Here is a 27,996-nt window from a genome sequence, read left to right as displayed (position 1 = left end):
TTAGAGCAAAAATTTAAAATTGATAGATTTAGTCGTTGAAATTGTATACCTTTTGTTACATAATATCTAAATAACAAGTATTGGTTTCTATTAGCACGTTTTCTCATCTTGCCTTTTAATAATGAGGTCGCGAGCGTGCGTCACCGGTAATATATGACGAGAAGGGGCAGTTTTTAAAAATTAATGAAAAAATTATGGTGGTAAATTATACAAAATGATGTATAGGTAAGAACTATTTCAGGAGAAGTTGTAGATTGTTTAAGTATCAAAATTACGTTAAAATTAAGTCGATTTTCAGAGACATTGTCACTTGTTTTGAAGTAATTTCTGGAGAAAATTGATTTCGTCTAACTTTCATTTACTTACACTACTTCAAAGTCATAATAACAAAAATGTAGTGTATCAGATTTGGAGTACAGGATATGTGTAATACAAAATTACCATTTTTAGCAGTCCAAACTTTACAAAATTTACAAATAAGATCGACAAAATCAGTGCTTTACGCGCGTTTACCTAAACGTCCATCAGAAAAAAAATCATTACTAATTTAGTGAGTCTGTTTTCAAAAAAATTATCTGTAAAAGTGCATGATAAGAAGACGTGCTAATAGATACTAGTACTTGTTATTTCTATTACGTAACAAAAGGTGTACAATTTCATCGACTAAATTTATCAATTTTACATTTTTGCGACTAAAATCGATACCGGCCTCTTAAAGAATGTGTTCAGGTCATTCCGCCATCTTCGTCTGGGCCTACCCCGCTAATCACGCCATTCTAACATATCTATGTTTTACGCACAAACATATATTAGTCTCTATAAGTATAGATACGAATTTTAATATAAGATTGTTTCATTTTATTTATTGCATTATTGTATGACCAAAGCACTGCAATTTATACGATAACGCTTTGTTCGACCGCCAATAACGACAATCTAATTTCTTAGATAATAGTTTAATGTACATGAATATGTACTTAACTTACTCTTTAATTAAACTTTAAAAATTACATGTTCATGAACAAATAATGAACATACGTTAAATACGATTTAGTTTCTTTCCCAATCCATGCGAGGTACACAACCTGAGGGCCTACCGCGAACCACGTTCGACGTGTTGCCTCCCTGTCACACTTACGTACGAATTTACAAGTGCGACAGAGAGGCAACACGTCGAACGTGGTTCGCGGTAGCCCCTCTGCCTACTACGAGGGGCTAAAATTCTTCACGCGAAAAAACAAAAATTCGAAGCCAAGAATTTATGACGATGTAGAGGCGTAACACTGATTAGAAAACCTCAATATGGGCTTGGGAAAATACCTACCTAACCAAAACATGCTAAATATTATAGCAAGTTTAGATAAACAAAAAAAAGAGTAATAGTACAGTCAGCGTCAAAAGTAGTTTAAAAAACAACGCACCAAAAGTATCTGCCCTCAAATACTTTTCCAAATAGGGATATATCTCGATAGTTTCCGTTCAAAAGTATCTGCAACAGTTTGTCTTTTCTACATATCAGCACTACTTTGAAAAAATCTCGTATCTCACACTGCGACTTAAAGTTGAAAGGCAGTAACTCTGCCTGTTTCCCATACATAGATACCACATTTTTCTTTTAATTGACAAATTAATATACGAGTTTTTTTAAAGTAGTGCCGATATCTCTTTTTTTTAACTATCAGATAATGGTAAATAGATACTTTTGGCGCATAGTCTGATACGCTACTTTTGATGGTGACTGTACCTACATAGAAATTTAAAAATCTTCTTCATGGTTTATTTCAGGTCACTGGAAGACTATAATTTATACGTGTCCCATTTCGTTAACGTGATATCGAAAAATCGTAATAATTTAAATGTACCTATGCAGGTAGTTTAGTATTTTAATCAGCGTGTTAGAAATTCGTGTTGCAGCTATGACTTTTAATTTCAGGGTAACCCAAATTGCAACTAATGCTAATTACCTCAAAAGCAACATATATTTCGTCTTCGAGATTCGTCTATTTTATTTATCCTCCATAGTGTATTAAGCACAGAATAGATGATTTTACAAACGTATAGAAGGTTTACTGAAGGCTTTCAAATACTTTCGGCCGCTAGTGTTTCCCAGTTTGCAGGTCCTACGCATAGTGTGTAACAACAAGAGCCAAACGTGCTTCCGCTCCTTCAAATTGACTGTTCGGAACATCGCGAGATCGCAACATACCCGAACCGTCAAGTACCAGCAGCAATAGGATGGAAATTAGAGTAGTGCAGCGGGTACGGGCGTTCAGTGAAATATTGTGCGCGGCGGGTACAGGTGCGCGACAGGTCAAGCGCACCGCTGTATTTTTTACAGCCGCAATTTAAATACTCGAGCTCAAGCTTGTGGCGTGCAGCCAAAAAAGTGTTATAATATTCGCATCACACGGATTGAAACTCGAACTGTTTGAGAATAGTAAGGATATAAGCAATAGTAGGGCTTCTGAAACGTAGACAGTAAGGTATTTACCCCTTCTACTTGCGAGCGTCATCTAATATCTGGTTGCTGACACTGAGCAACGAAATTAATCTTCTATAGTTTGGATAGCAATATAAAAAATAACTACATTTGGAAAAAGTAGGCTACAAAAAATGTAGCTGCTATAAGAAGCTATAACTGTTAATAAGTTGCTACTTTACTATGCAAGTTGGGTCATGAAATTAACTTCCACTTTTCCCCCGTCCTTGTCTCAGTCTCATTGCGATGCACGACCGCCGCGCTTTTTATTTCGCCTAGTCACGGTAGGCTGATCAAAACACTTTTGAGTCGAGGGGCGCGAATTTAGCAACAACCGTTTGTGCACTTTCTGCGAGCCACAAAACTACAACTTCTTTAAAAACAAGTTACAGCTCCCGCTTGTGAGGACTGTAGTGTCTGCAGTTATATACCAGGGTCATAAACATGATGAAAAACTCTTTAACACATTAATTGCCAACGTTTTCATAGCGTTACGCTCGTAGCCCATGTCAGCGTTTTTCCGCTTTGTTGTGGAAAGCTAAGCTTTGTTATGAACAGAGAACCCGCAGGGCGGGTTTCCGGCACTCAATGTGTTACGTATGTGTACCTACTATAATTAATTACTTAATGTAGGTACTTAGGTATGAAAAAATAAAAATAAATACTACCTACTAATTAGAACCTACCGACATATGTAGGTACCTATGTTACCCAGTTAGAAGACGCAAGACTTGCAAGTTGTGTCTTTTTATGAATACTATTTGTTACTTACGGTATTTTATTGTATTGATATGGTATAAAATGTCTGAAAATATTAATACGGCATCAACATCATTCCCTAAGCCGACTGGTCCTCGTAGGGAATTAGACCACCACCCTCACACCTCCCAAAAGCCCAAGACAGAGATGAGAGGAGGAAAAGTGAGGAGGCTTCCACCCAGCAATGGGATCTGCTGTCAGCCCCAAAACAAAGTTAAAAAAACAAGAATAATAACAACCTGACTGTAGAACAAATGAAGCTTAAAAATAATAATAATAAGGTTGCCTTGCCCCGCTGCTGGCTAGGTTAGGTTTTTTTATAATATGTGTATAATATTTTTATATTGTTTTTGTAAGTGTTTTTATATTTTAATTTTATATCCATATTGTAATAAAACCTAACTTAAGACGAAAAATGAATAAAGAGAATAATAATAATCAACATCATTATGTACCTACCTAAAGAAGATAATTTTTACCAATGAAATACAAACATGTCTGAGTGAAAATTAAATATCAGGCAACGAGTATGATCCACCTTTCTGGCAGTCGTTTTTTATTCCATAGCAGATAAGAAATACTCGTACAACTGATTCCCGTATTTTTATATCTCATATTTTATCGATAATAGGCATGAGTGATTAAATTGCGATATCACGTGAGTGTGACATACCAGCCAACGAAACATAGATGCCACAGGCAAACTCACTTTTTTAATAATAATGTCCGATTATTTTATCATAAAGCTACTGATAGCTACTGGGGTGGACTGTATTGATGGAGATGATGGAAACTCATAGATGTTGTGAGATTAAGTAATTTAATAAAGAAAACCAAACGCAAAGATGGTATTAGTATCACGGTGACAGGCAGACTGACATCGACAAGGATTCGAATTAGAAAATACAAATTAAAAAGGTATAAAAGAGGTCACACGCCAGCCAGTCGCCAACATCAGCTACATACATACTTTCTTAGCCGTTTATGAGCAGAAAATATTTAAACGTTATCAACACGGAAGATATGGAAAACGTTCATATCAAAATCTTGTTTGCTATTTATTTTTTAGATATTTAGGTACGAGTCGAATATTGTGTAGACTTTATATATGCATTTAAAACCTGTCCTAACTACATATATTCAACATACTTCTAGTCCAAAGCGCTCTATTCAAAGGAATTTAATAGTATAACTTTGTAATCAGTAGCATGTGCTAAGTAATTTAAGTTAACCCGCTGACTGCAGGATCTGTCCTCGGTAGTCTGAGGGCTCCATCGAGTAGCGCACGACGTGAGAAGAATCTATCAGCGCGACTTTAGCATCCGCGCGTAATATTCCCTCGGAATTACATACTAGATCACCACTGTTTGGGGTTGAGCGAGCCCTATTTACGCATGGAAATAAGGCTCAAATCGATATGTGGAATGCAATATCGGAGACGATATAGCCAATCATGTTTATTTATTTAATCTTTATTGCACAAAAGAATAACTTGTCATACAAAAGGCGGACTTAATGCCAAAAGCATGCTGTAGCAGTCAACCTTATGCTTAGTATGTTTTCTTATACGAATCTTGTCAGGTGTCACTACTGATTGCCAATACTTTGTAGACTGGTAAACAACTAAATATATGCTATTAATAACCACCTTTTAACGCTCATCATCATTTAAAACCTTTTATAACAATTAGAACCACTTGGGGGGGTTAATTTGTTCATTGTGACGTCTCTCCTTATGGTGAAACATTTGTCGTGAGTCGTATCCGGGGCATAAAAGCCTACTTGAAAGCAATTGCATGTTAGAACGGCTCGCTCAGATGAGCCCCAGAGAGTGGTCGTATAATAATGTCTGCGGATATTGTTGCGTAGATAATTCAGATAATAATATTTTTTTTAGATAATTTAATAAGTTGTACAATTATAATAACAGATATTATGAATCAACTGTACATTATTGGCTTCCCACCACTTTCCTTCAAATTATTCAAATTCCTTATTAATGGCGCAGTGTTATTCTGCTGATTACATAAGCTTAACTTGTCCCGATGAAGTAATTAATTAATAACGAAGATCTACTATAAATAGTAATTAAATATGGCTTTATTGTAATCCCAATGTAAAGAACGAAATTCTAAAGGTAAAGCGTTGTAAACAAGAATTAATATTTTCATCAAAAAACTAAATGAAGGTAATAAAGTTTCCTAGAGAAGACATATGACGTAGGCGTTACGTAGGTGTGGCGAGCTTTATGTATAAATTCGTCCATGAGCATTCATGTCGAGTAATTTAGAGAGTGAAATCACAGAGGTGATATTTTTCAGCTGTCGCGTGAAAGCCATCAAATAAATACAGCGCCGTCTCCTCTGGCACATAAAATCGACTTCTCTTTGAGGCGGTTTTTCACGGGGCCTCATTTAAAATTGCAAGTCGAAGATAAAGGGCGGGCCACGTTGGCCGCCGCTCCGTTTCCCTGATCAAAACACGTCGCCGACTAATGACGACGACGCGAATTTTTATGGCAGTTTCCGCTCTTCAGGGACTACTATTTGTTCACAGATATCCGTTGAATTTTCACTCTTAAAGCCCCTATAAAAAGTTAAAGTCTCAACTGTAGCTGCGGAGGCGATTTTTATGTGTTTTCCGTTTTTTCCCCGATATATAAAAAACTTAGTGTAGCAGGGGGCCGATTTTTTAATTTCGATCGCTCGATTTCGTTTTCTCCCTTTAATAATATCTCCACTCCTAGGCATTTAAATACTACTAATATAATTGAAAACGAGTGGTCAATACCACCAGGTTCCCAATTTACTACTATCGCTCGTATTTCAATAATAGAATTTCACCGTTTTTCATAGATATTCGAGTGACGAAATCGAGCGTTCGAAATTTTAAAATCGCCCTCCAGTAAGAAAAATCGCATATAATACATGTTCATGTTCCATGTTCATTTACAAACTGAATATTAGTTTATACAAAAAATACAAAAACCCTAAGCTAAAAACTTTAAAGTTGCAGCAGCCGTAAACTGGTGATGATATTGTATTTTTACATTCGGATTGCGACCGCTACTGTATTTTTACATTCGGATTGCGACCGCTATTGTATTTTTATATTCGGATTGCGACCGCAGCAGCGTTGCTAAATATTGTAGCGTTGCAGCAGTAATAAATCGACGATGACGTTCAATCTCTTTTATAAAATGAGTGACAGATTGAACACTCTTATTGCGACAGTAAGGGCTGATTTAGACGGCGCGTGAACTCGCATGCGATTTTAGTTACATTGCGGACTGTGGTTACGTCCAATTTAACCGACCGATCAAAATCCGCAATGTAATGAAACTCGCATGCGAGTTCTCGCATCGTCTAAATCTTATACCTTTAAACGAGCAATTCTTGTAGGTATATTTATTTATACATATGTATACATATTTCGGGGATCTCGGAAACGGCTCTAACGATTTCGATGAAATTGGTTATATGGGGGGTTTCGGGGGCGAAAAGCCGATCAAGCTAGGTCTTATCTCTGGGAAAACGCGTTTTTTTTTAGTTTTTATATGTTTTCCGAGCAAAGCTCGGTCGCCCAGATAATGAGCCCTAATACGCCACCGGCAACGTTGCATAAATAACGCCGCTGCCACACGGATGTCACCTTAAATCTCTCTGATAACATGAGTCAATTGACGGATTTGACGCTCTTTGAAAAAAACAAGCAACAGCGGTTGCACTCCGGGAGTGCCGATAGAAGTGAAAACTCAGCTCACTATGTTACCGATTCCCGGTAACACGATACATACGTTAGCGGTGGTATTCTATTTATTTATTATAATATATTATTATCATTCTCAAATAAGATCACACTTTTTCATTGACATGTTTATTTACATACTGCCATGACAACGTCAAATTATTTGAACATAGGTAAAGAGTCTTGAAAAGGAGTCCGCAACATAAATGTCAGAAAATAACATTGAGTTTTTCTTTATTGATTTAAATTATGAGTGGCCACCTTACGGGGCTTACGGTCACGTGATCGCCTTACGCCCCTTACGGTCACGTGATCGCCTTACGCTGTCTCGAGTTTATAATTTTTTTCCCACCTCATAAAATGCCCAGCGCCGCTAAAGAAGTTTTCACTTCTAAAAACGCGATTAACTGATTACATAATTTATCTAATAGAGTTAAATTCATTCATTTTGGTTATGTAAGTAATGATTTGTCGTGGGTACACTTTGCATTCTTCTAAAGACACGTTACATTGTTCTTCTAATGTGAAAAAATGAACCAACTATTGGTACTACTACCGGTATAATACCTATACCGGTTAGAGGCTCCCAGTCTAGAAGCTAGAGGTCCGATTCTTAGATACAATATAAATGAAAACCCAAAATCAGTTTAATTAATTATTGAGACATTTGCACCTTATTCCAGAAAATAATTTTTGTGCCGATTTTTGCTGGCTAAGAATTAAGAATTGTAAGAATCTTTATATAGGTACTTACCTAAAATTCGGCCGTATTCGAACTTCAAGATATTCACAAGAGACGACACTTACGAGATCCATTCTAGATACGTTATAGTTTAGATTTCAACTAGTTCTCTTTTGCAGCGCAATTCGGGCAACCAATGTCAATTTTACGATAGATCGTGTTAGATATCTATTAGATGTGAATTAGATCTCTAAGTAATATCTTGTGGATATCGTTCAAGAGTATCTTCAGAATCGCGGAAATGACAAATTTGACAGGTTAGATCTTAAACATATAGTTATCGTATCTTGACGATGTCTAAAAGATATCTCATAGATGTCTATTACAAAATCCGAATCGGGCCCTTTGTTAAGATTACCATTTCAATATAGCTACGAGTATTCTGAGAGCGAAATTAGGATTTCCGTTTTACTTTAGTTGACGTTGAATAGCCTTATATGTATACTTGGTCAAGCAAATCTTGTCAGTAAAAAAAGGCGCGAAATTCAAATTTTCTATGGGACGATATAACTTCGCGCCTACATTTTTCTAATTTGCCGCCTTTTTCTACTGACAAGATCTGCTTGACCAAGTATATATATATATATATATATATATGGTTACCGTTAATAAAATGGTCCATACTATCGGCTGTTTTTTACTAGGTACGTACTAAGAACCTACATATAAACCAATCCAGTTTTATATACCTACTTACAGTTTTAAATTTATTGTTAGTCAAAACTTTAATCAGATTACTTTAATATGAAGTACTTACATACAATATGACTTCGTAAGTAAAATATAACAGTACATTTTTGTAGCGACTTGAGGAAAATATTGTCATTAGCCGAGTTCAGAAGCGGGCAACCTTTTGCTCAAGTTCAAATCAGCATAATATTTTGTAATTTCTGCACTGTATCTCTGGCAGGTTGCCAGATTCAATTTAATCTTTGTACGCTATGCTTCGTTCCGCTGCGGTCACTTTTACCTCGTTCCCAGCGTTCCACGTTCACAACTCCTGACTCCTCGCCATATAATGAATGAAATGTGTAGCTAGAGTTTGTATTCATTAATATCGAGGCACCAACATTTCTCTAATTTCTGTGTCTAAGTAAATTTTGCGGTTCCAGTGTTGCTAAAATATATATAAGTACCTACATTTACACTGATATTTAATATGGTTGTGCTCCGGCAAGGAAAGCGTGTTTGGTCTCGTTCTATAATGATAATTATCTTTGCTGTGATACACAGATAAAGGACACAAACATGCTAGGATATTGACTATACGTATGCCTGATAACAGGCAGTGAAACGTCACGTTTCGGATGAGGCGAGTCGATGTGACTGTAAATGTAAAGTGACAGTGATTTCTTCGGGTTTCCGCTGTTACGAGTACAACGCTGCAGCTATCACAAATGGAATGTAACCTTTAAGGGTACATACAACATAATAGTCCTAGGCCGGTAGTAAGAATAAATGTAGTGAAAAAGTATAGGTACCCAGTGTTCATGTGCCATTAGCACTGTCATATATACCAAGTCAGAAAATTTCGCATCGTATTAACTTACACTTTACAGTGTTTAACACTGAGCGGTTAGTTAGTACGGGCTGACAGTTGCAACGTTACGAGAAACCATATTACAAACAGTAATTTGCGAAACTTGCGACGGCGTCAGAATCTTGGCAAAGTACGCGATAATTTGACAACTTCAAAGTATCATTTAGCCAGTTGTGTCATGGAACAGATGTGCTAGTGGTAAATAAATCAGCGCCTAAAACGTTGAGTGACTTGGTCGTTAACGGCTGCCATGGGAGGGGCGTGACCCAGCAAACTTGCTTCTAGTCATTGTAGATTGGACTTAGTCACTTAGGTGGGCTAGAAATTTCATTCTACGTGATAAGACTGATAAGGCGACAACGCAAAAATTGAAGATTTGTTATTGAAAACTAAAGATTATATGTCGAATGTGTCTTTGTTACTGATAAATCGCAGATAATCTTCCCGTTTAATTCTTTTATTTAGTAATGAATACTATAATATAATTATTAATGTTGAAAGGATTCATTTGGGTTTATTGTGTTGTTATTAATGAATGCTGATTTTATTTAATTTCCCGTAAGTAATATTCCAAGCTGCGAAGTGATTCAATATCATGGATATTGATTTAATTTTAATATACTCGTTTTATATAAATTTAAAATTATAGATATTATTTTTTGGTACGAGCCAAGCGAAATGTTCTTCTAGGAAATCTAGGACGTTACTTCTTCTAGTCTTCTTAAATACGTGTCGTCGTTATTCTTTACGAAAGCGTGACAGATTTTGGCATTCATAAGTCCATTCTATGCCTCATTTGAAAAATAAAGAGCTTTTAATCTAGCCTTTGACTTTGATCAGGCTTTCTGTAGGCATTCCTGATAGACTACTCCAAAAAGCGACCCGAAATGCAGCTGTCCTAACTCTAAAACTATTTAGTACTCGTAGTCACAAGTAGGGTTTGCACGACGGATCCGAAATGTATGGGAAGATCCGCGGATCCGGATCCAGATCCGGATAATTTCATACCTTCCGGATCCGGATTGCAAACCTAGTCACAAGTCATGCAGCAGCATTTGATTATGCCGAGAGCGTTGCAAATGAAGAAGCGTGTAGTCAATGGTTAGCTGAATAGGCCGAGAGGCTGACAGGCAGCCTATATATAGGTAAGGTATCTAATCATTCCGTCCGGCGTTGTATTAGTAATTTTGTAGGAGACTAAATATTGTGATGTTTAGGCTGTTAACTTTTCCGGACCGGTTAATAAGTTGGTATTAGGTATTTATTTGAGAACTCAAAAGTAAATACCTATTTAAGTACCGTAAAACGGGGTGAGTAGGTTTCGCGGGGAGAGGTGGGTTATGAATGGGGAGAGAAGGTTTGAGAGGGGGGTGAGAAGGGATTTTAAGGCTACTGCTACAAAAATAATGTACTCTAATTTAAAATGGAGCTATAGTAATACGCATAATAAAAAAAAATCGATCCAACAATCTTCCAAAATCACCTTTGTATGAAAACCCCTCTCACCCCAAATACGAGGCACTACGGGGTGAGGTGGGTTTTCCTCTTTATCGTCAAAGTAATGAAATGGAACTACCCAAAATAAAATAAAAACTAAAATACAAACGTCCGGAACACTTATTATACCTATACACCATTCAGTTTTCATATGTAAAAATAAAATGTTATCGAGGTTTGAATTTTAGCTTTGACCCTACTCACCCCATTTTACGGTACCTACGTAGGTATCTCGGAAATTAAAAAAATCGAACCAAATATTACCTCTAGTTAAGAAAAATAGTGTCTGCAGCATGTTTTTTTTCATTCTTGTAAAATAATAAGGTATGTACCTAGTATTATAATAATATTTGGTACGATTTTTAAATTTCTGAGATACCTACGTATGTAAGTAGGTATCTTATTTACTTTTGAGTAAGTAGTACTTCAAGAAAAAGCTAATACAAATACGTAGGCAAACATTTTGTTTTTAACACTTACGTTATAAACAATATATTTGCCTATGCTATGCAATCAGCCGACCGTCATTGTGATATCTATCAATAGGTCGTCTTGGGTGACGCGAAGATATTGGGACACAGGGGTCACAAACACAGCCGAGGGCTCAGTTATTCGGTGGGTAAGAATGTGGACACTTCGCCATGATAGAAATCGGGTGCTACCCGTCAGCGCCCCTTCGACCCACGTGCTAGCCGCGTTATTGGATATCTGGCATGTAATGAATCAACCATATACACTTTTTCTGATTCATGTGTTACAATCTGCAGTATTTTTCGTATTTTTATCATATGGGAATCGAGCTTCTTAGTAGTAACTTAAACTCAGATGTTTCACTTCATTGATTGTTGATTAAATCTATCTAATACCTTTAAACGAACAGTTCTTGTATATTTATTTATTTATTTATATATATATTTAGGGGATCTCGGAAACGGCTCTAACGATTTCGATGAAATTTGCTATATAGGGGTTTTTGGGGGCAAAAAATCGATCTAGCTAGGTCTTATCTATCTCTGGGAAAACGGGTGTTTGTGAGTTTTTATATGTCGCCCAGATATTAGTTATAAAATACCTATTATATGAACGTACAAATACCTATACGGAAATGTAGAAGTGAAATGGAATAAATCATGTATCTACATATTGTTTTCACAATCATATTTTATTTTTAGAAATTTATTGGTCAATTACACAAATGTCTCCACAGATGTCAGCAGTCAATCCAGACGAAATTAATATTTTACTTAATTAACACATACCCATCAAGATACTTTTTCCTGGGAAACATACCCTAAGAGAGTGAAAAAAGCGGCCAAGTGCGAGTCGGACTCGCCCATGAAGGGTTCCGTATTTAGGCGATTTATGACGTATAAAAAAAAACGACTTACTAGATCTCGTTCAAACCAATTTTCGGTGGAAGTTTACATGGTAATGTGCATCATATATTTTTTTTTAGTTTTATCATTCTCTTATTTTAGAAGTTACAGGGGGGGGGGACACACATTTTACCACTTTGGAAGTGTCTCTCGCGCAAACTATTCAGTTTAGAAAAAAATGATATTAGAAACCTCAATATCATTTTTGAAGACCTATCCATAGATACCCCACAAGTATGGGTTTGATGAAAAAAAATTTTTTGAGTTTCAGTTCGAAGTATGGGGAACCCCAAAATTTATTGTTTTTTTTTCTATTTTTGTGTGAAAATCTTAATGCGGTTCACAGAATACATCTACTTACCAAGTTTCAACAGTATAGTTCTTATAGTTTCGGAGAAAAGTGGCTGTGACATACGGACGGACAGACAGACGGACAGACGGACAGACAGACAGACAGACATGACGAATCTATAAGGGTTCCGTTTTTTGCCATTTGGCTACGGAACCCTAAAAAGGGTGACAGTTATTACTAATTAGGTACTATATAGTAAACCAAGGAGGTCTGTTTTACAACTATTGCGCAGAAGAAGACGCAGGTAGATATTATAGTACTTAAGTTTCTAAAGTTTCAGAGTATATCTACGGTTATTAAAAATATCTACCTACTTACCAAGATCTTACCCTACTTAGTGGGATCTAGCAGGTTGTTTATTTAGCATAAGAATAGGTACAAACTGTTACTACTGCACCCGGAAGTACAAACCAAGTCAAACAGGTTTAAAATATTGCACTTAATCCCTTTTTTATAAAGCGAAAAATATAAATATAATCTTACACGTCCACTGTGGTTTAAATATGAAATCCTGTAACCAAACTTGCAAGGAAGTGATAACTTGATAAGCAGGTAAAATCAATGGGTATTCTTTTACCACGTGCATATTAACCTACAGGACAATGTAAGATTCCTCTACTGTGTATAAAACGAGTAAGACACAGGCCAATAGGTTTATTATCCTTTCCTACGTTTATTGTTCCCCATTTGGTTAGATTGGTCTAGCTTACTATATGGCGGAAGCATAAAGGACCTACGTGCCGTGATACCACGAGCGCCGGCGGGGACTCGCCTTTACAAGCAAAGCGTTGCGGTAATCCGGCTGCACTTTTGCCTCTAGTGTAATCTGAAATCGATAAAATGCTCTCTCTTACATGCGGCCACCCCAAAGTGATCACTGCCGGGAATCCATAAAATCGAAACTTTGATAATAGCTACCTGATCACTAACTATACCAAAGGGATTTAACACAACTACCTATAATTATAGACTTTGACGTTGTAATGTGAATGTACCTATCTTGCCTTTATATTAGAGATGCCCCGAATAGTGGTTTTGGCCGAATACCGAATACCGAATATTCGCCCACTCTCTCGGCCGAATACCGAATATTCGGCGACCGAATATTCGGCATGAGATGCAAACATTGTGAGTCACAATTATTATGAAAACTGTTCGCCAACAAAGCACGTTTGCTAAGATATAATTTTTGTAAAACAGAACTAATGAATGTAGTTAGAGTCAATCAAATCAGACCCATGATAAATATAAAATATTTCATAATCAACAAATGCTTAAAAAAGGGTCTTCCTAATTAACAACTTTCCAATAATACATTTTAAATATTAAATATACCTAATTTTGTGTAACCTTTGTTATTACGTAGGGGCAACAGATATTCGGTATTCGGCCGAATAGTAGGCAACGTTCGGCCGAATACCGAATATTCGGCAAAGTGGCCGAATAGGCCGAATACCGAATAGTTGCCGAATATTTGTGGCATCTCTACTTTATATACATATAAAGTATACGTCCCAGTTCTCTTCTCTGTCCCAGTACAGTACATGTTATATTTAAACTTACATCATTAACAATAGAGACGAATATAGTATGAAGAGTCTGAGAGTCAAACTAGATACATAAGGCCGCGTCCTACTTGAGCGATCATGTCGCGAACGCGAAGCGGCAAAAAATGAGAATTTCCAAATGCGGTCTTAACAAAAAAGAAAGGAAATAGTTATGGAGTTGAACTAACTATACCTACGAACAGTTTAGAATCGGTAAAGTATCTTAAAGTATATGAGACGCCCTGTGATGCTGAGTAAACGTGATCGGCATTTCATACAGCTCCCCGCGGGCAGACCAACCGATATTTGCTTTTTTTATTACAACATCCATATTTCAACACGAAAACCCCCAACAATATTTGGAAGCAGTGAGCACTAATGTGTGCGTGAACAGAAACATTATTAGGGGATAGCCGGAAAACCTCTAACGTTAGAATTAATTTTCAAATCAGTTGGAACTTTGTGAAGCGCTGGTGGCCTAACAGTAAGAGCGTGCGACTTGCAATCCGGAGGTCGCGGGTTCAAACCCCGGCTCGTACCAATGAGTTTTCCGAAACTTATGTACGAAATATCATTTGATATTTACCAGTCGCTTTTCGGTGAAGGAAAACATCGTGAGGAAACCGGACTAATCCCAATAAGACCTAGTTTCCCCTCTGGGTTGGAAGGTCAGATGGCAGTCGCTTTCGTAAAAACTAGTGTCCACGCCCATTCCTGGGATTAGTTGCCAAGCGGACCCCAGGCTTCAATGAGCCGTGGAAAAATGCCGGGATAACGCGAGGAAGATCATCATCAGTTGGAACTTTGTCCATATTAGAAAACTTTTACGTACGTAAGTACCTTTCTACAATTTAAATTCACCCTGCTCTTACTTTGTGTTCTGAAGTGCATATACTGCAACATTAAACATAGAGAGGACCTGCTTACTGCTTATCGTTTCGTTTGTGTCACTAGATAGTAGGTACTTCAGTTAGAGTCCAGCTGAGCGTAGTCTTCAAGTACATGATGTAGAATTGTATGTACAATGAAACATAGATAAGCGAAATCTTAACTGGACGTTTTGCTAAAAATAATGTTTTTCATCTGGAATATAAAGTATGGAATATAAAGAAGGCGTATTTGAACTACTCGCATTATATATCTTTTATAATAATTTATTTAATTGATCGCATTCATAAAGTATTTTTGCCATGAAAAACAACTGTAGGTACTACGTCGCCTTAATGAGGCCGCATTAAGTGACTTTATACATTGTACACGCATTTATATTATTCACACGGGATCTGTTCTACACGTACGTAGATTAAGTGGACTACTCATCAGCGGTGGGACAGGACCCTATACTCAAGAATTAGTTTCAAATTGAGCACGCTTTAGGAACGTAAGCCACGCCTACATTAGACTTAAACTGAGACCTAAACCTTAATTGGCAAAGTCAATACAATTTCAAATATAATAGATAAGTTGATACAGTCTATAGTTCTGTCAATTGGCATGCAATAACATTATTATAAGTCAATACCAGTTAATAAGATCATTATTTAACCTAAAAGGGGACTTTATAGCGTGGACTTACTTTTATTATTTGGCCTGACATTTCGAACGCAACATTAGGTTTTTGGTCGCAGGCAGACTGACGAGGTGACTTGGTCTTGATTATTAACTTGTACGCTAGGGTTGTCACTTTGCCTATACACAGCACTCGCTGGCCCTCATGATGGTTAAAATTTCGATTATTCCCGATTTTCAATTGCTACAAGTACTTTTCAGTTGTGGTGAAGACATTCCGTTGAGATGACTTACAAATAAATAGAAAGGCAAGCACCCGATAAAGTTTAGTTTGAATAATGAGCGAAGATCGTGTAAGTTATCAAATAACAATCAATGTTATCAATTTGGATTAAGTATTCACTTTACATTTTTCACAGAGCTCTTTGCTTGTCGCTTTTCTCAACCGCTTTTTGTGATTTTTGTGGAATTATATGGAATTTTACAGTCGATCCAGTGTTTGGAAATGTTTCAAAATAGCGGAGCCAGAAGGGTTCGCGATTTCTAAATGGGTACAGCTTACAGATCCAATGAAATAGGTACAAAGGGAAAATAAATAATAATGCAGAGGCGTATTAGTAGGTTCTAATTTAGTGCAGTGAATAGGCGGCATAACAAGGTGCCAACCTCTACGTGTACGTATTAGGTGTACCAACAACTTCTTTGTACGTAATAACATTTTCATTCTTTGTACGTAATTACGTATTACATATAGGTACATTTTCAACAACATTTAAATACTTGTGTTTAAAAAGACGGTTGGGTACTTCTAGTCTTCTACACATACTTGTGCCATTTCTTATGTTGTGTTTCCGTATTTGTTTCGATTAATCAACACTGAGATATCTATGTTAATATAACGCATAATTTTCACTGTAAGCTGTAAGTTCAAGATAAATAGTTGTTACCAGACATATCTTGTGCTTACGGGTTGATAATAGTTGCGGTGTAGTCCCATAGTCGCGTCCATAACCCAATAATGCCAAGAGCCCGTCGCTATGCAAAACACAGGTATGATCGGTATGCGTTAAGCAGCAAGCTGTATAAATCAGGGGCGTTCCACTAATAACCAGTTTATCTCTAGCTCGTATCAGCCCACAATTCCGCACTGAATATTTGACTCTAGAATTGTCGAATTAGTATGCAACACCGTTCTTGTTAGAATAATCCTAAACAATAGTGGATGTGGTTATGCGGCCGCGTACCGAGCCAACGAAAGACGTAACCGGACGGCATTAAGGTTTTCTGTGTAAGTAGGTACCTACCTAATGTAATACAACTGACAGCCATATTCGAACTTTAAGATACGTCAAATATTAGATATTGAAACGATATGCATTGGATATGTCAGTGTCAAACAAGTGTCAAACGTGTTTGTTTGAAGAAACGTCACTTTTGACACTTGTTTGACACTGACATATCCAATGCATATCATTTCAATATCTAATATGTGACGTAGGTATCTTAAAGTTCGAATAAGGCTGTAACTGTTGGCCAGATATAAAATAAGAAAACTCTTGGTGCTCATTTTAATGCGACTTCATGAAAAACCGCTTGAAGGAATACAAACACATTAGAATACTAAAAATGCAACTGACAAAAAGTTTAGGTAACGTATAAAGCAGACGCAAAGATTACATTATGTACCTAATACATTTCTTAGTTTTAACTAGACTTAGTTATCTGTGACCCTTTACCCACCTTCTTATTCATGAATCATAAAACTATTGATTTTTCTTTGCGTTGATATCGGCTATATATGTTTTTTGAGTAAGCTATAAATATCACGAATTCAAATTGTTAAAAGAGTCAGCTAGTGCCAATTCTGTGTCATAACGCTAATGCGAATTTGCGCCTAAAGATTGCTGGAACAAGAGTTTATAGTGAAGTGCTTTGAAAACTGTTCCGTGCGATATAGTTCCAGCACGTGCTGTGACTTATTGGGTGTTATTTCTTTGTCACAGTCTGCAACCAGTTCGCCCGCGGCGTCATCGCGTTCCTGGGTGCGGTCACCCCGGACTCCTTCGACACTTTGCATTCGTACACCAACACTTTCCAGATGCCTTTTGTCACGCCCTGGTTCCCCGAAAAGGTAAGATTAAGTTTCTTAAAACTTGTATTGCAAGGTTAGATGATGATCTAATATTTGCTATTCAACACCCTAAGCTAAAATTCTCGGATAATTTGACTGATAAAACCAGTTCCAGCTTTTTTTTTGTTTTAGAAGTGTAGATTATTTCATAGATAAGTTGAAAAGTACCTACTAAAGCATTGATCAGGCAACTTACGTACTTATTGCTAATATCGAATGAACTTGGCCAGCAATAGAAATTAAATTACTAAAGTAATCGGAATTTTCAACCTACATTCCGAGAATTAATTACGGTAAAATTGTTGTCAAATATCGGTACCAGGATCTATACTGTTATAAATTGCTGTCTATTACGAATTATTACATACCCAGAACTTTTTCTGGCAAAAAGTACTGCTTAACAAAATTATACATCGACAGAACTGTTATCGATACGTATCTTAACGTAATTGTACTTACATTATTAAAGATTATACTTAGCTACCGCCAAATATGGGACAAATCATCAGCTATCTTATTAATTACATAACTATTTTCTATTACATTGAGTATAAAATCATTGTGTCATTTTTGGGTAATATTCTGAACTTTTAAGTTATTTCGCTTTTACTGAACTGTGACGCTGTGGGCAACGTTATGTTAAAGGGCAAAGTTTTATTCTTTTACGGTATATTGAGGAAATATATTTATATGTCGGCTTGCGTCTGATTTGCACTTTTGTTGCTTCTTGGTTAGTGACACCACATTTTGTAATATTTTATTTATTTATCTAAGACTCTATGACAGTTACCTATCGATCGTTCAATCATCATTTGCCAAGCACTCATTTCTGCCTGGAAAAGTTCTAAGTATACAAATGATATAAGTATTATAACTCCAAGTTAATGATTCTCGATAATTACATATATTCCTCGGGCTTTTTAAATACCCCGCATATATATAATATTTCAATCATAATTATTGCTGCAGTCAATTTTATTTACATTATGCAAGTGATGCTATTGCTTATTGTTTTTTCTACTCCAGCACTTAAATGTGTCAATTAAATGACTGACAGTGATATCTAAAGCAATGTCATTTGAATGCTTTGTCTATAGGCTCATAAGATGACTGCTAGCAGTCATCTTATGAGTATAATACAACTGCTTTATTTTTTTTAAAGATACAAGTTCCGATCATCTTGATTGAAAGAGGTATGTTTTCATTTACAATAATAACTCTTTTTTTTTTAAATAATAACTCAATTTTTTTTAAATAATAACTCTTTTTTTTAATAATAACTCTTTTTTTTTTAATAATAACTCTTTTTTTTTAATAATAACTTTTTTTTTTAATAATAACTTTTTTTTTTTTTTTTTGCTGCAGCTGTCATAGAAAAAGTAATGTATGCAACAGCTCATAATTGGTTCTTAAAATTCTCGGGTCTTTTTTTACAAAACTCGACTACGTCTCGTTTTGTAACTTCGACCCTTGAATTTTAAGAACCCTTATTATATCACTGTTGCATAAACTACTATTAACAATTACTAGCAATAAGAGATAAAGCAAGCTTAAGAATAATTTAACTGTTTAAAACCACCAAACGAGAACATCACAATGAATATTTCATGAATAATGCAAACCTTGCTACTGCGTAATACTATGGCGCGTTCTGAGACTGAAGCTTTCCTCGGAGCCAAGTACCTTATCGTTATGTTTTAAGAGTTTTCTTAAAATAAATCCCACGTGAAAATAATTATAACGATTCATGGGGTATGTAAAAGACGCCTTGTCTTCTGTTGGTGACAGAGGCCTGAAAAATACATAATGTTGAATGTCACCATATTTACCTGTTACTTTAAATGAACGGAAAATGTAAATGTTATTATACTTTTGTCTCCTCTCCCTCTTGCGGCTTTTGTCGTTTTTTATCACTCCCTGTGGAATCTAGTTTTTAAAGAAAATAAAACCAACTTTGATCTTTAAAAAACTTTATGTATTATGCATTGCGAAGCTAAAATATTTTGCCCGTAACCGATTTATGACATTTTATATTCTTTTTAGAAATAGGTACAGTAGATTATTAGTTGTACGTACGTATATAAATACATGTAATAACAATAACTTGTAATATTGTTGCATTATATTAATCCACTGGTAGAGTAGGTATGACGTAACATTCAAAATATTATTAACTACCATTAATATAAATAAAACGAATATTCTGGATATGTTTGTTAAAGCAAAGAGGGCTTTTTTCGTACCTGCATGAACAATATTAATACCTAAGTATTTAGGTACCTATTTACCCTCTTATTCATAAAATTTTAGGGGCCTGATTTAGTAGAATTATGTTTTATCCCTTTCATAGAAAGGACTTAGATAAGTCAAAATTACAGACAAAGACAAACGATTCATAGCTAATTCTGGCCAGTAACGCGTTTATATGAATAACGCCATAAATGTTTAATTTAAACAGTTTTTTAAACAAGTATATCGTCCTCTGAATGATTGAATTGCGTTGTATAGGTACATAAGTATATTTATTGACAGTGCTACTACTTAATCATCTCAGTGCGTATAATTAAACTAGACTTCCGAGAAATTTCCACGTAGTTGCTGTCGCCGCACTCTTTGTTAGGAGCGTAATTGTATATATTATTTGTGTCATACAGAATGTATTGTTTATTCTGCAGGTTATTCCTCCGTCGTCCGGGCTCATCGACTACGCCGTGAGCATGCGTCCCGATTATCACCGCGCCGTCATAGATACCATCACACATTACGGCTGGAAACACGTCATCTACATCTACGATTCACACGACGGTGAGCCTATAACAACATTAAAAGTAGATTGTATTGCTAGGGAGCAAAATATCTCAGTTTCAGCCAGGATTGTTGAATTCAGAGCGATTCGAAACGTCCAAAATGCCTGCATGTACCGTATCTACACTCTGATTTTCACTTCTCATATCAACTATTTAAATGTGCAATAAATATGTACTTTTTATAGTAATAAAAATCATACATAAAAAAAAAACAATTCAAATATTACTTGTCACAATTTGTAAATTCTAAATTAACGATAATTCAAAATTCGGTGTATAAAAAAAACATAAAAAAAATATTTCAAATTATTGTGTAAGTAGGTACATAATATCAGGTTTCCATCGCCATACAGCGGGGTAACGCCTGATGTGACGGGGACCTTTGGACCCGGCATGGCTCAGAACGGGTTTTATTTAGTTCTTAAGTTTTGTACGTATTTATATTACTGAAATAAATATTTTCAGTAAGTATATAATAATTTGACATGGCGTTAGAAATGGATTGAATCGAAATGAAATCGGAACTAACACCCCAGTACCTTCAACATTAAAACCCGCGCGTGAGTAGGTATATTCAAAAAGTACATTTATCGAAACATTTCTATTTCTTTCTCATTAATATTCCTAACTGTAAATAAATTTGAAATGGGAATGGGTAAAGGTTACGCCTTTATTTCTGAGGAAAAGAAAAGAATTTCTGAAGTAGCCGCGTCCAGAATGTTAATTCTGAGCTCACTGGTCTCAATATTTCCAAGTCTCTTCAGCGAATAATGAGTGCAGTCATTACTAAAATGAGTTTATTCTGTATTCGCGCCGCGCATTGCTGATTGAACCATTCATTAATGAGTTTGGATGGCCTTGTGCATACTAAAGGTCTTTGAAATGGACCTATTGGTAAATGTATTACGTCGCTCGGGAAGACTAGTCTAAATGAACTTTATATTTGAAGCTTACTTGATCAAGTACAAAGGCAGGTTATAAATAGGACTTTGTAGAGATTAAATAGGACATTGCCATGAGAATGGGTGTAATGTGGTATTGGAAAATGTAACCCATCAAACACATAAATATATGACATGAGAGCCAAGTTCAGTATTAAGAATGTGTCGTTGTTGGTACCTATACAAACTAGCCAAGACAAAATACTGAACTTTAATTACATCCCAAGCGAACTAGAACTCGTTTTTCAAAAAGAGACATGGCTCTAATCGAACAATAAAATTAGACGGTAGGAAATACTTTTGAACGAGAGGGTGGCTGATACTTTTGGTACGTTGTTTCATCCTATATACTATTGATACTGACTGTTCACGGCCACAACGGGCCTACCCCGGTTAGATACAAAAATTTTGTTTCAGAAGTGCAAAGGTACTTAAGGAACTACCGAATATGATGGTAGAAATCAATATTTCCTCAGAAAATGGACTTATCCGCGGCACGGAGTGCGGATACGAGCCGAGTAAAATTCATTTTACGAGTATGTCACGGGATCACCAAGAAAAGAGCACTTTGCTAACGGAAAAGCCCATTTGCATATAAAACGTGGTTTTTAAGTACACCTTACTGTTTGTGCCATTATGTAATTTTACTGTTAAAATAACGTAGGTAAGTACAATTATATACTGCTAGTTTTTGCTCGCAACTTAGTCTGCATAGAACAGCGGTTTAGGTGATGAAAACTATCTTATTTCCTTTCCCGGGACTTAAATTAATTATATTTTTACATTTAAATCGCTTTAGCAGTTTTAGCGTGAAGAGGTAACAGGCCGACATGTAACTTTCTCATTGATAATAAGTTTTATATTAGTTTATTTAAGCGTATGGCGTAACATTGTAGGCAATATAATATATGCTAACAGTATAACTTATTATAAGTCGACATCGAGGCTATATTAACAAGGATGTGCCAAACCATTTATATTTTTTAACAATTTAATTTAATTTTTATTTAATGTTATTAAATAATTATTTTTCTACGTCTTTATAACTGGAACTTACAAAATGTATTTGATCTAGTACTTCAGTGACTTTTATTGGAAAAGCTTATTAGTTCACGGAATTTTAAAGTTTCTATAAACCGCTCGTACCAGTTATCTCATGGGCGATGTATGAATAAAACCGGCCAAGTGCGAGTCGGACTCGCGCTCATAGGGTTCCGTACATTACACAGTTTTTAACAATGTATTCTTTATGTGAAACGTGAGTGAAATGTCTATAAAAAACCCATAGGGGTAGCATCAAAAACTAAGTTATTAAGTCCGACTCACGCTTGACTGCACATTTCTAATAGGTTTTCCTGTCATCGATAGGTAAATAACTATTTTGTGTTTTTTTTTCAATATTTTAGCACAGTAGTTTCGGAGATAAATTTTCCATGTGTCTAAATGACTATTCATTGACCAGTCAAGCTACCATGTAGATTGAGGGTCAACAAGCAAAAATCGCAGGCGCAGCGAGCGCGAAATTTTTTGTGAAAAAATTGTGAAAGCGTGTTAAAAAGGCTGGGCCTAAAAATCCGAAGTTCCCTAGTGAGGCGAGCTTTCATGCGAGGTCGAAGCCGTGCTTCAGGATAAGCTCAGCTGGAGCATAGACGCCAACCAATGTCCATTGTATTAAAAAGCGAGACCGCAGGCCGAGCTTGGCGCAGCGAGGTCAAAGGCTAAGCTGAAGAAGAGGAGATTTGGAAGACAAACCAAAAATTTAGGTAAAAAGTGAGGCTGAAAGTCGAGTTCAGAAATCTCCACATTACTTTTAAGCCCGAAGCGTATTTATAAACAGCGCGGTGAGCTTTCATGCGAGGCAAATGCCAAGCTTCTAAAACAAATGTTTATATTTGTTAAAAATTAACCGACGCCGAAGGTCGAGCTGTAAGAAAGCAGCGCTCTAACACGAACCAATCGTCAAATGTACTCAACAATAATATGTGTCATATGTACAAGAGTTACTCGGAGGGCCGAAGTTCCATTGATGAGGTTTTAGGCCCTCGGGAGCCTGAAATTCGAGCTCTACATTACAGACTTTAAAAGCTATAAAATAACATAATTTACATAACCATCTAATGATTGTGTGTCTGAGAAACTGATATAGGACATTAGCTAAAAGTAGGTAACATAAAACATTTTTTTTTTTAATTTGGCCATATGAAACGTAGAAATGTAGGTATATTATTATTTACCAAGTCCAGCCCCCTACTATTTAGTACTGTTTAGTATTTTGTAGTTATTTAACTATGATTTTTAAACCGGGACAATTTTCTTATCGGCCGGGACGCCGGGACACCATGCTTCAAACCGGGACATGTCTCGGCGTACCGGGACATGTCTCGGCGTACCGGGACGTATGGCAACCCTACGTTAGGTTCATCTTCATACCATACACTACATACTCGTATCTGGGGGCACGGCAGTGCCCCCGCCAAGACAAGCAAAGCGAAGCGCAAGGGCACTACCTACCTTTTCTCGAAACGCTTCGTCGTTTTTTTGTCCTATTTATGCTAAAATTACCAAAAAAAAATTGAGTTACTCACAATGAGCTCTTTCATTTGATATGTAACACGATATAGTTTGAAAAACTTAGTTTTTAAGTTTCCCATTTACCCCCCAAAAGTGGCTCCCATGTTTAAAAATAATTTGTTTGCGTTACATGTCCGTCTTTGAGTCACAAACTTGCATATGTGTACCAATTTTCACCTTAATTGGTCCAGTAGTTTCGTAGAAAACATTTAAAAAAAAACCCGTAGGGGTAGGGTCAATGACTAAGTAATTAAGTTCGACTCACGCTTGACTGCACATTTCTAATAGGTTTTCCTGTCATCTATAGGTAAAAAACTATTTTGTGTATTTTTTTCAAAATTTTAGACCCAGTAGTTTCGGAGATAAGGGGGGGAACGGTCATTTTTTGCCTATTTTCTTGAATAACTGCTAAACTATTTATCCTAAAATAACCGAAAAAAAAAATTGAGTTACTCACAATGAGCTCTTTCATTTGATATGTAACAAGATATAGTTTGAAAAAGTTTATTTTTAAGTTTCCCATTTACCCCCCAAAAGTGGCTCCCATGTTTAAAATTCATTTGTTTGCGTTACATGGCCGTCTTTGAGTCACAAACTTGTATATGTGTACCAATTTTCACCTTAATTGGTCCAGTAGTTTCGGAGAAAACATTAAAAGAAAAAGCGGCCAAGTGCGAGTCGGACTCGCCCATGAAGGGTTCCGTATTTAGGCGATTTATGACGTATAAAAAAAAACTACTTACTAGATCTCGTTCAAACCAATTTTCGGTGGAAGTTTACATGGTAGTGTACATCATATATTTTTTTTAGTTTTATCATTCTCTTATTTTAGAAGTTACAGGGGGGGGGGGGGGGGGACACATTTTACCACTTTGGAAGTGCCTCTCGCGCAAACTATTCAGTTTAGAAAAAAATGATATTAGAAACCTCAATATCATTTTTGAAGACCTATCCATAGATACCTCACACGTATGGGTTTGATGAAAAAAAAATTTTTGAGTTTCAGTTCGAAGTATGGGGAACCCCAAAAATTTATTGTTTTTTTTCTATTTTTGTATGAAAATCTTAATGCGGTTCACAGAATACATCTACTTACCAAGTTTCAACAGTATAGTTCTTATTAGTTTCGGAGAAAAGTGGCTGTGACATACGGACGGACAGACAGACGGACAGACGGACAGACGGACAGACAGACAGACATGACGAATCTATAAGGGTTCCGTTTTTTGCCATTTGGCTACGGAACCCTAAAAACCGTAGGGGTAGGGTCAAAGACTAAGTAATTAAGTACGACTTACGCTTGACTGCACATTTCTAATAGGTTTTCCTGTCATCTATAGGTAAAGAACTATTTTGTGTATTATTTTTTAAATTTTAGACCCAGTAGTTTCGGAGATAAGGGATCTTGAATAACCGCTAAACTATTTATCTTAAAATTATAAAAAAAATACATTTGAGATTCTTACAATGAGCTCTTTCATTTGATATATAACACGATATAGTTAGAAAAACTTTATTTTTTAATTTTCTCATTTACCCCCCAAAAGTGGCCTCCATATTTAAAATTCATTTATTTACGTTACACGTCCATCTTTGGGTCACAAACTTACATATGTGTACCAAATTTCAACTTAATTGGTCCAGTAGTTTCGGAGAAAATAGGCTGTGACAGACGGACAGACAGACAGACGAGTGATCCTATTAGGGTTCCGTTTTTTCCTTTTGAGGTACGGAACCCTAAAAACGCAGAAAAGCCATAAAAAGCAAGTGCGGATGTCATAGCAGAGGGCGAGTGGGTGGCGGATACGGTACAGATGCTAAGTATAGTAGTAGATACGTATAAAAAGTGCCATGAACATTACATTAAGAATGTACATTACGTACACTAAAACGGTCCAAATAATACAGGAAAGCATTAGACCTCGTTTACGGTGCGCCTTTATTAAAAAATAAAAACATTACAATAACAAACACACATCAGAAACATTTTACAAACATTTAAGTTTAAAGTATTTAACGTTCAATATGCATCTTACAATTTTCCCAAATCATTTTGAATATAGGTACTTATTTATTAATGTTACTTAGTTTAGGTTGTTTTCCTTTTCCTTAGCATGAATTTAGTTCAAAAATGCAGTAAGAATTTGAGCCCACTAAGATTAGCTTAATGTTATGTCACGGCTTTACTGTAGAGGCACCTTTCAGTACATTAAAGTAGCTCAACGCTATCCGGAAATAAAGTAGAGATCGGGAGTCTCCGAGGGGGCGGAACATGAGATTGACCTGATACCCAAATAACACCCTCCTCAGCCTGTCACATCAAACAAACGTGATCTATCGAATAAACCAATTTTAAAACCCATTATATCCAAGTCTTGTTTTTATATAAAATGTACTTTATCATGGGAACTAGAGTTAGACCGAGAAAAGTCTGCAGCGATTTTGATAGCCCACGCAGTGCAAGTGTAATTTTAAACGTCAAACTTCTATGAATTTATGACGTGTTAATAACACTTGCACTGCGTGGGCTATCAATATCGCTGCACACTTTTCTTGGTCTAACTCTAAGGACACCATAAGATTTAAATATTTTATGTTTCTGGCTTATATGTTACAGTTTAAAAAAAAATCTGTACAAGAAAAAAATACAACAAGATAGTGTTACAGGTTGGTCTTCTTTGAGACTGCTGCCCTATAAAGGGTTAGAAATAATTGTAAGTGTACATTGCATGATCATCCAACTTAATAGTACTAATGTTTACATAGCTAGTTATTGAGGACGTACATATATCAACTAGGTAAGCCTTACTACGAAGGTGAATGCCCCATCAAAAGCTTTGGTGAACCCGTATTGAGTAACAGGCAGAAAGGCTTTGGATTTGCGTTTGGGGATGTGTTCTCATAGGAAATGCATTGGAAGAGCCAGATTTTAGGCACGATCTAATATAAAATTAGGATACTTATCTGAAATAGGATTTCACAGCTCAAGATTTGGCGGTAATTTCGTGAAAAATAAAACTTTACCGGGTACGACCGGAGCGCAACTTATTACAGACAATTGAGACAATGCACAATGGAATCTGAGGTTTCGTTCTTCAAGAGGCAAGAGGTTTCTATATGTATTTAGCATCATTAAGGATACTGAAAACCACAATTGATTGACCTGGTCACACTTGTGTAATACGTAACATTATACTTGTACGTGTACCTAATACGTGAAATTAAATTACCTAATACTAATATGAATTATTTGATAAGTATTCCATGTAGTACTAAAATGTATTTTTAGTAAATTCAGTAAAGGCTTTGCAAGCCTGAAATATGTTATATTTATAATGCTGATCCGATTCAACTTGCATCTGATATTTGCTGGAGTTATTATATCCAGATATCCAAGCTGCTAGTATTCAGCGAGTATAAAACATTCCTCTGTGGTGCTGCACTGCGTGCTCAATTTCGCAATCATATTTATATTTACGATGATTTGATCGCAGTATTGCATTTTGAAGTTAGGATGATATATTAGTGTTGTTCAAAGACCAGTCTTGAAGACTTGTAAACCTTAAAGACTTGCAAACCTTGAAGGTTCAAGCTTTGAAGACTGAAGCGTTAAAGGTTTGAGCTCAGAAACGGTTCAGAACCTTAACGACTCGAGCTTTTTAAGAGTAAGTCTTTAAGACTCGGGCTTCATAGAGACCTCAAGCTTTAAAAACTCGGGCCTATTGAAAGCTCAAGCCCCCAAACCTCGAAGGCCTGAGTCAAGCGTTAAGAGCTCAAACAACGAGCGTTATAGGCAGAAAGTATTATTGTATATTTGACAGTGTCCGGTGTTGCGGTCTACCTAGTTTTTAGGGTTCCGTACCCAAAGGGTAAAAACGGGATTCCATTACTAAGACTCCGCTGTCCGTCCGTCCGTCCGTCACGTTACCAGGCTGTATCTCATGAACCGAAATAAATTTAAATTTAATATTTTAATATCTGAAATTTTCACAGATAAT

The 27,996-nt window shown here is 36.2% G+C and overlaps 1 protein-coding gene and 1 long non-coding RNA gene across 2 annotated transcripts in view; one reads left to right on the top strand and one right to left on the bottom strand.

Moving 5' to 3' along the window:
• The window catches only part of LOC134661447 (glutamate receptor 1-like), a 133,011-nt gene that overhangs the window by 77,802 nt on the left and 27,213 nt on the right, over positions 1-27,996 (top strand). Inside the window, exons 3-4 of the mRNA XM_063517541.1 lie at positions 17,552-17,679; positions 20,355-20,484. Of these exons, the coding sequence (XP_063373611.1) occupies positions 17,552-17,679; positions 20,355-20,484 (258 nt within the window). The remainder of the gene's footprint in view (positions 1-17,551; positions 17,680-20,354; positions 20,485-27,996) is intronic.
• Positions 20-27,808, bottom strand: LOC134661481 (uncharacterized). Its single transcript, XR_010097960.1, has 2 exons — positions 27,560-27,808; positions 20-711 (listed from the first exon to the last, which is right to left on the bottom strand). It is a non-coding gene; the product is annotated as an uncharacterized LOC134661481 (long non-coding RNA).

This window comes from Cydia amplana, chromosome Z (assembly GCF_948474715.1).
Source record: "Cydia amplana chromosome Z, ilCydAmpl1.1, whole genome shotgun sequence".
NCBI lineage: Eukaryota > Metazoa > Arthropoda > Insecta > Lepidoptera > Tortricidae > Cydia > Cydia amplana.
Note: the sequence above shows the minus strand (reverse complement) of the source record. Positions and strands in the feature narration are given on the sequence as shown.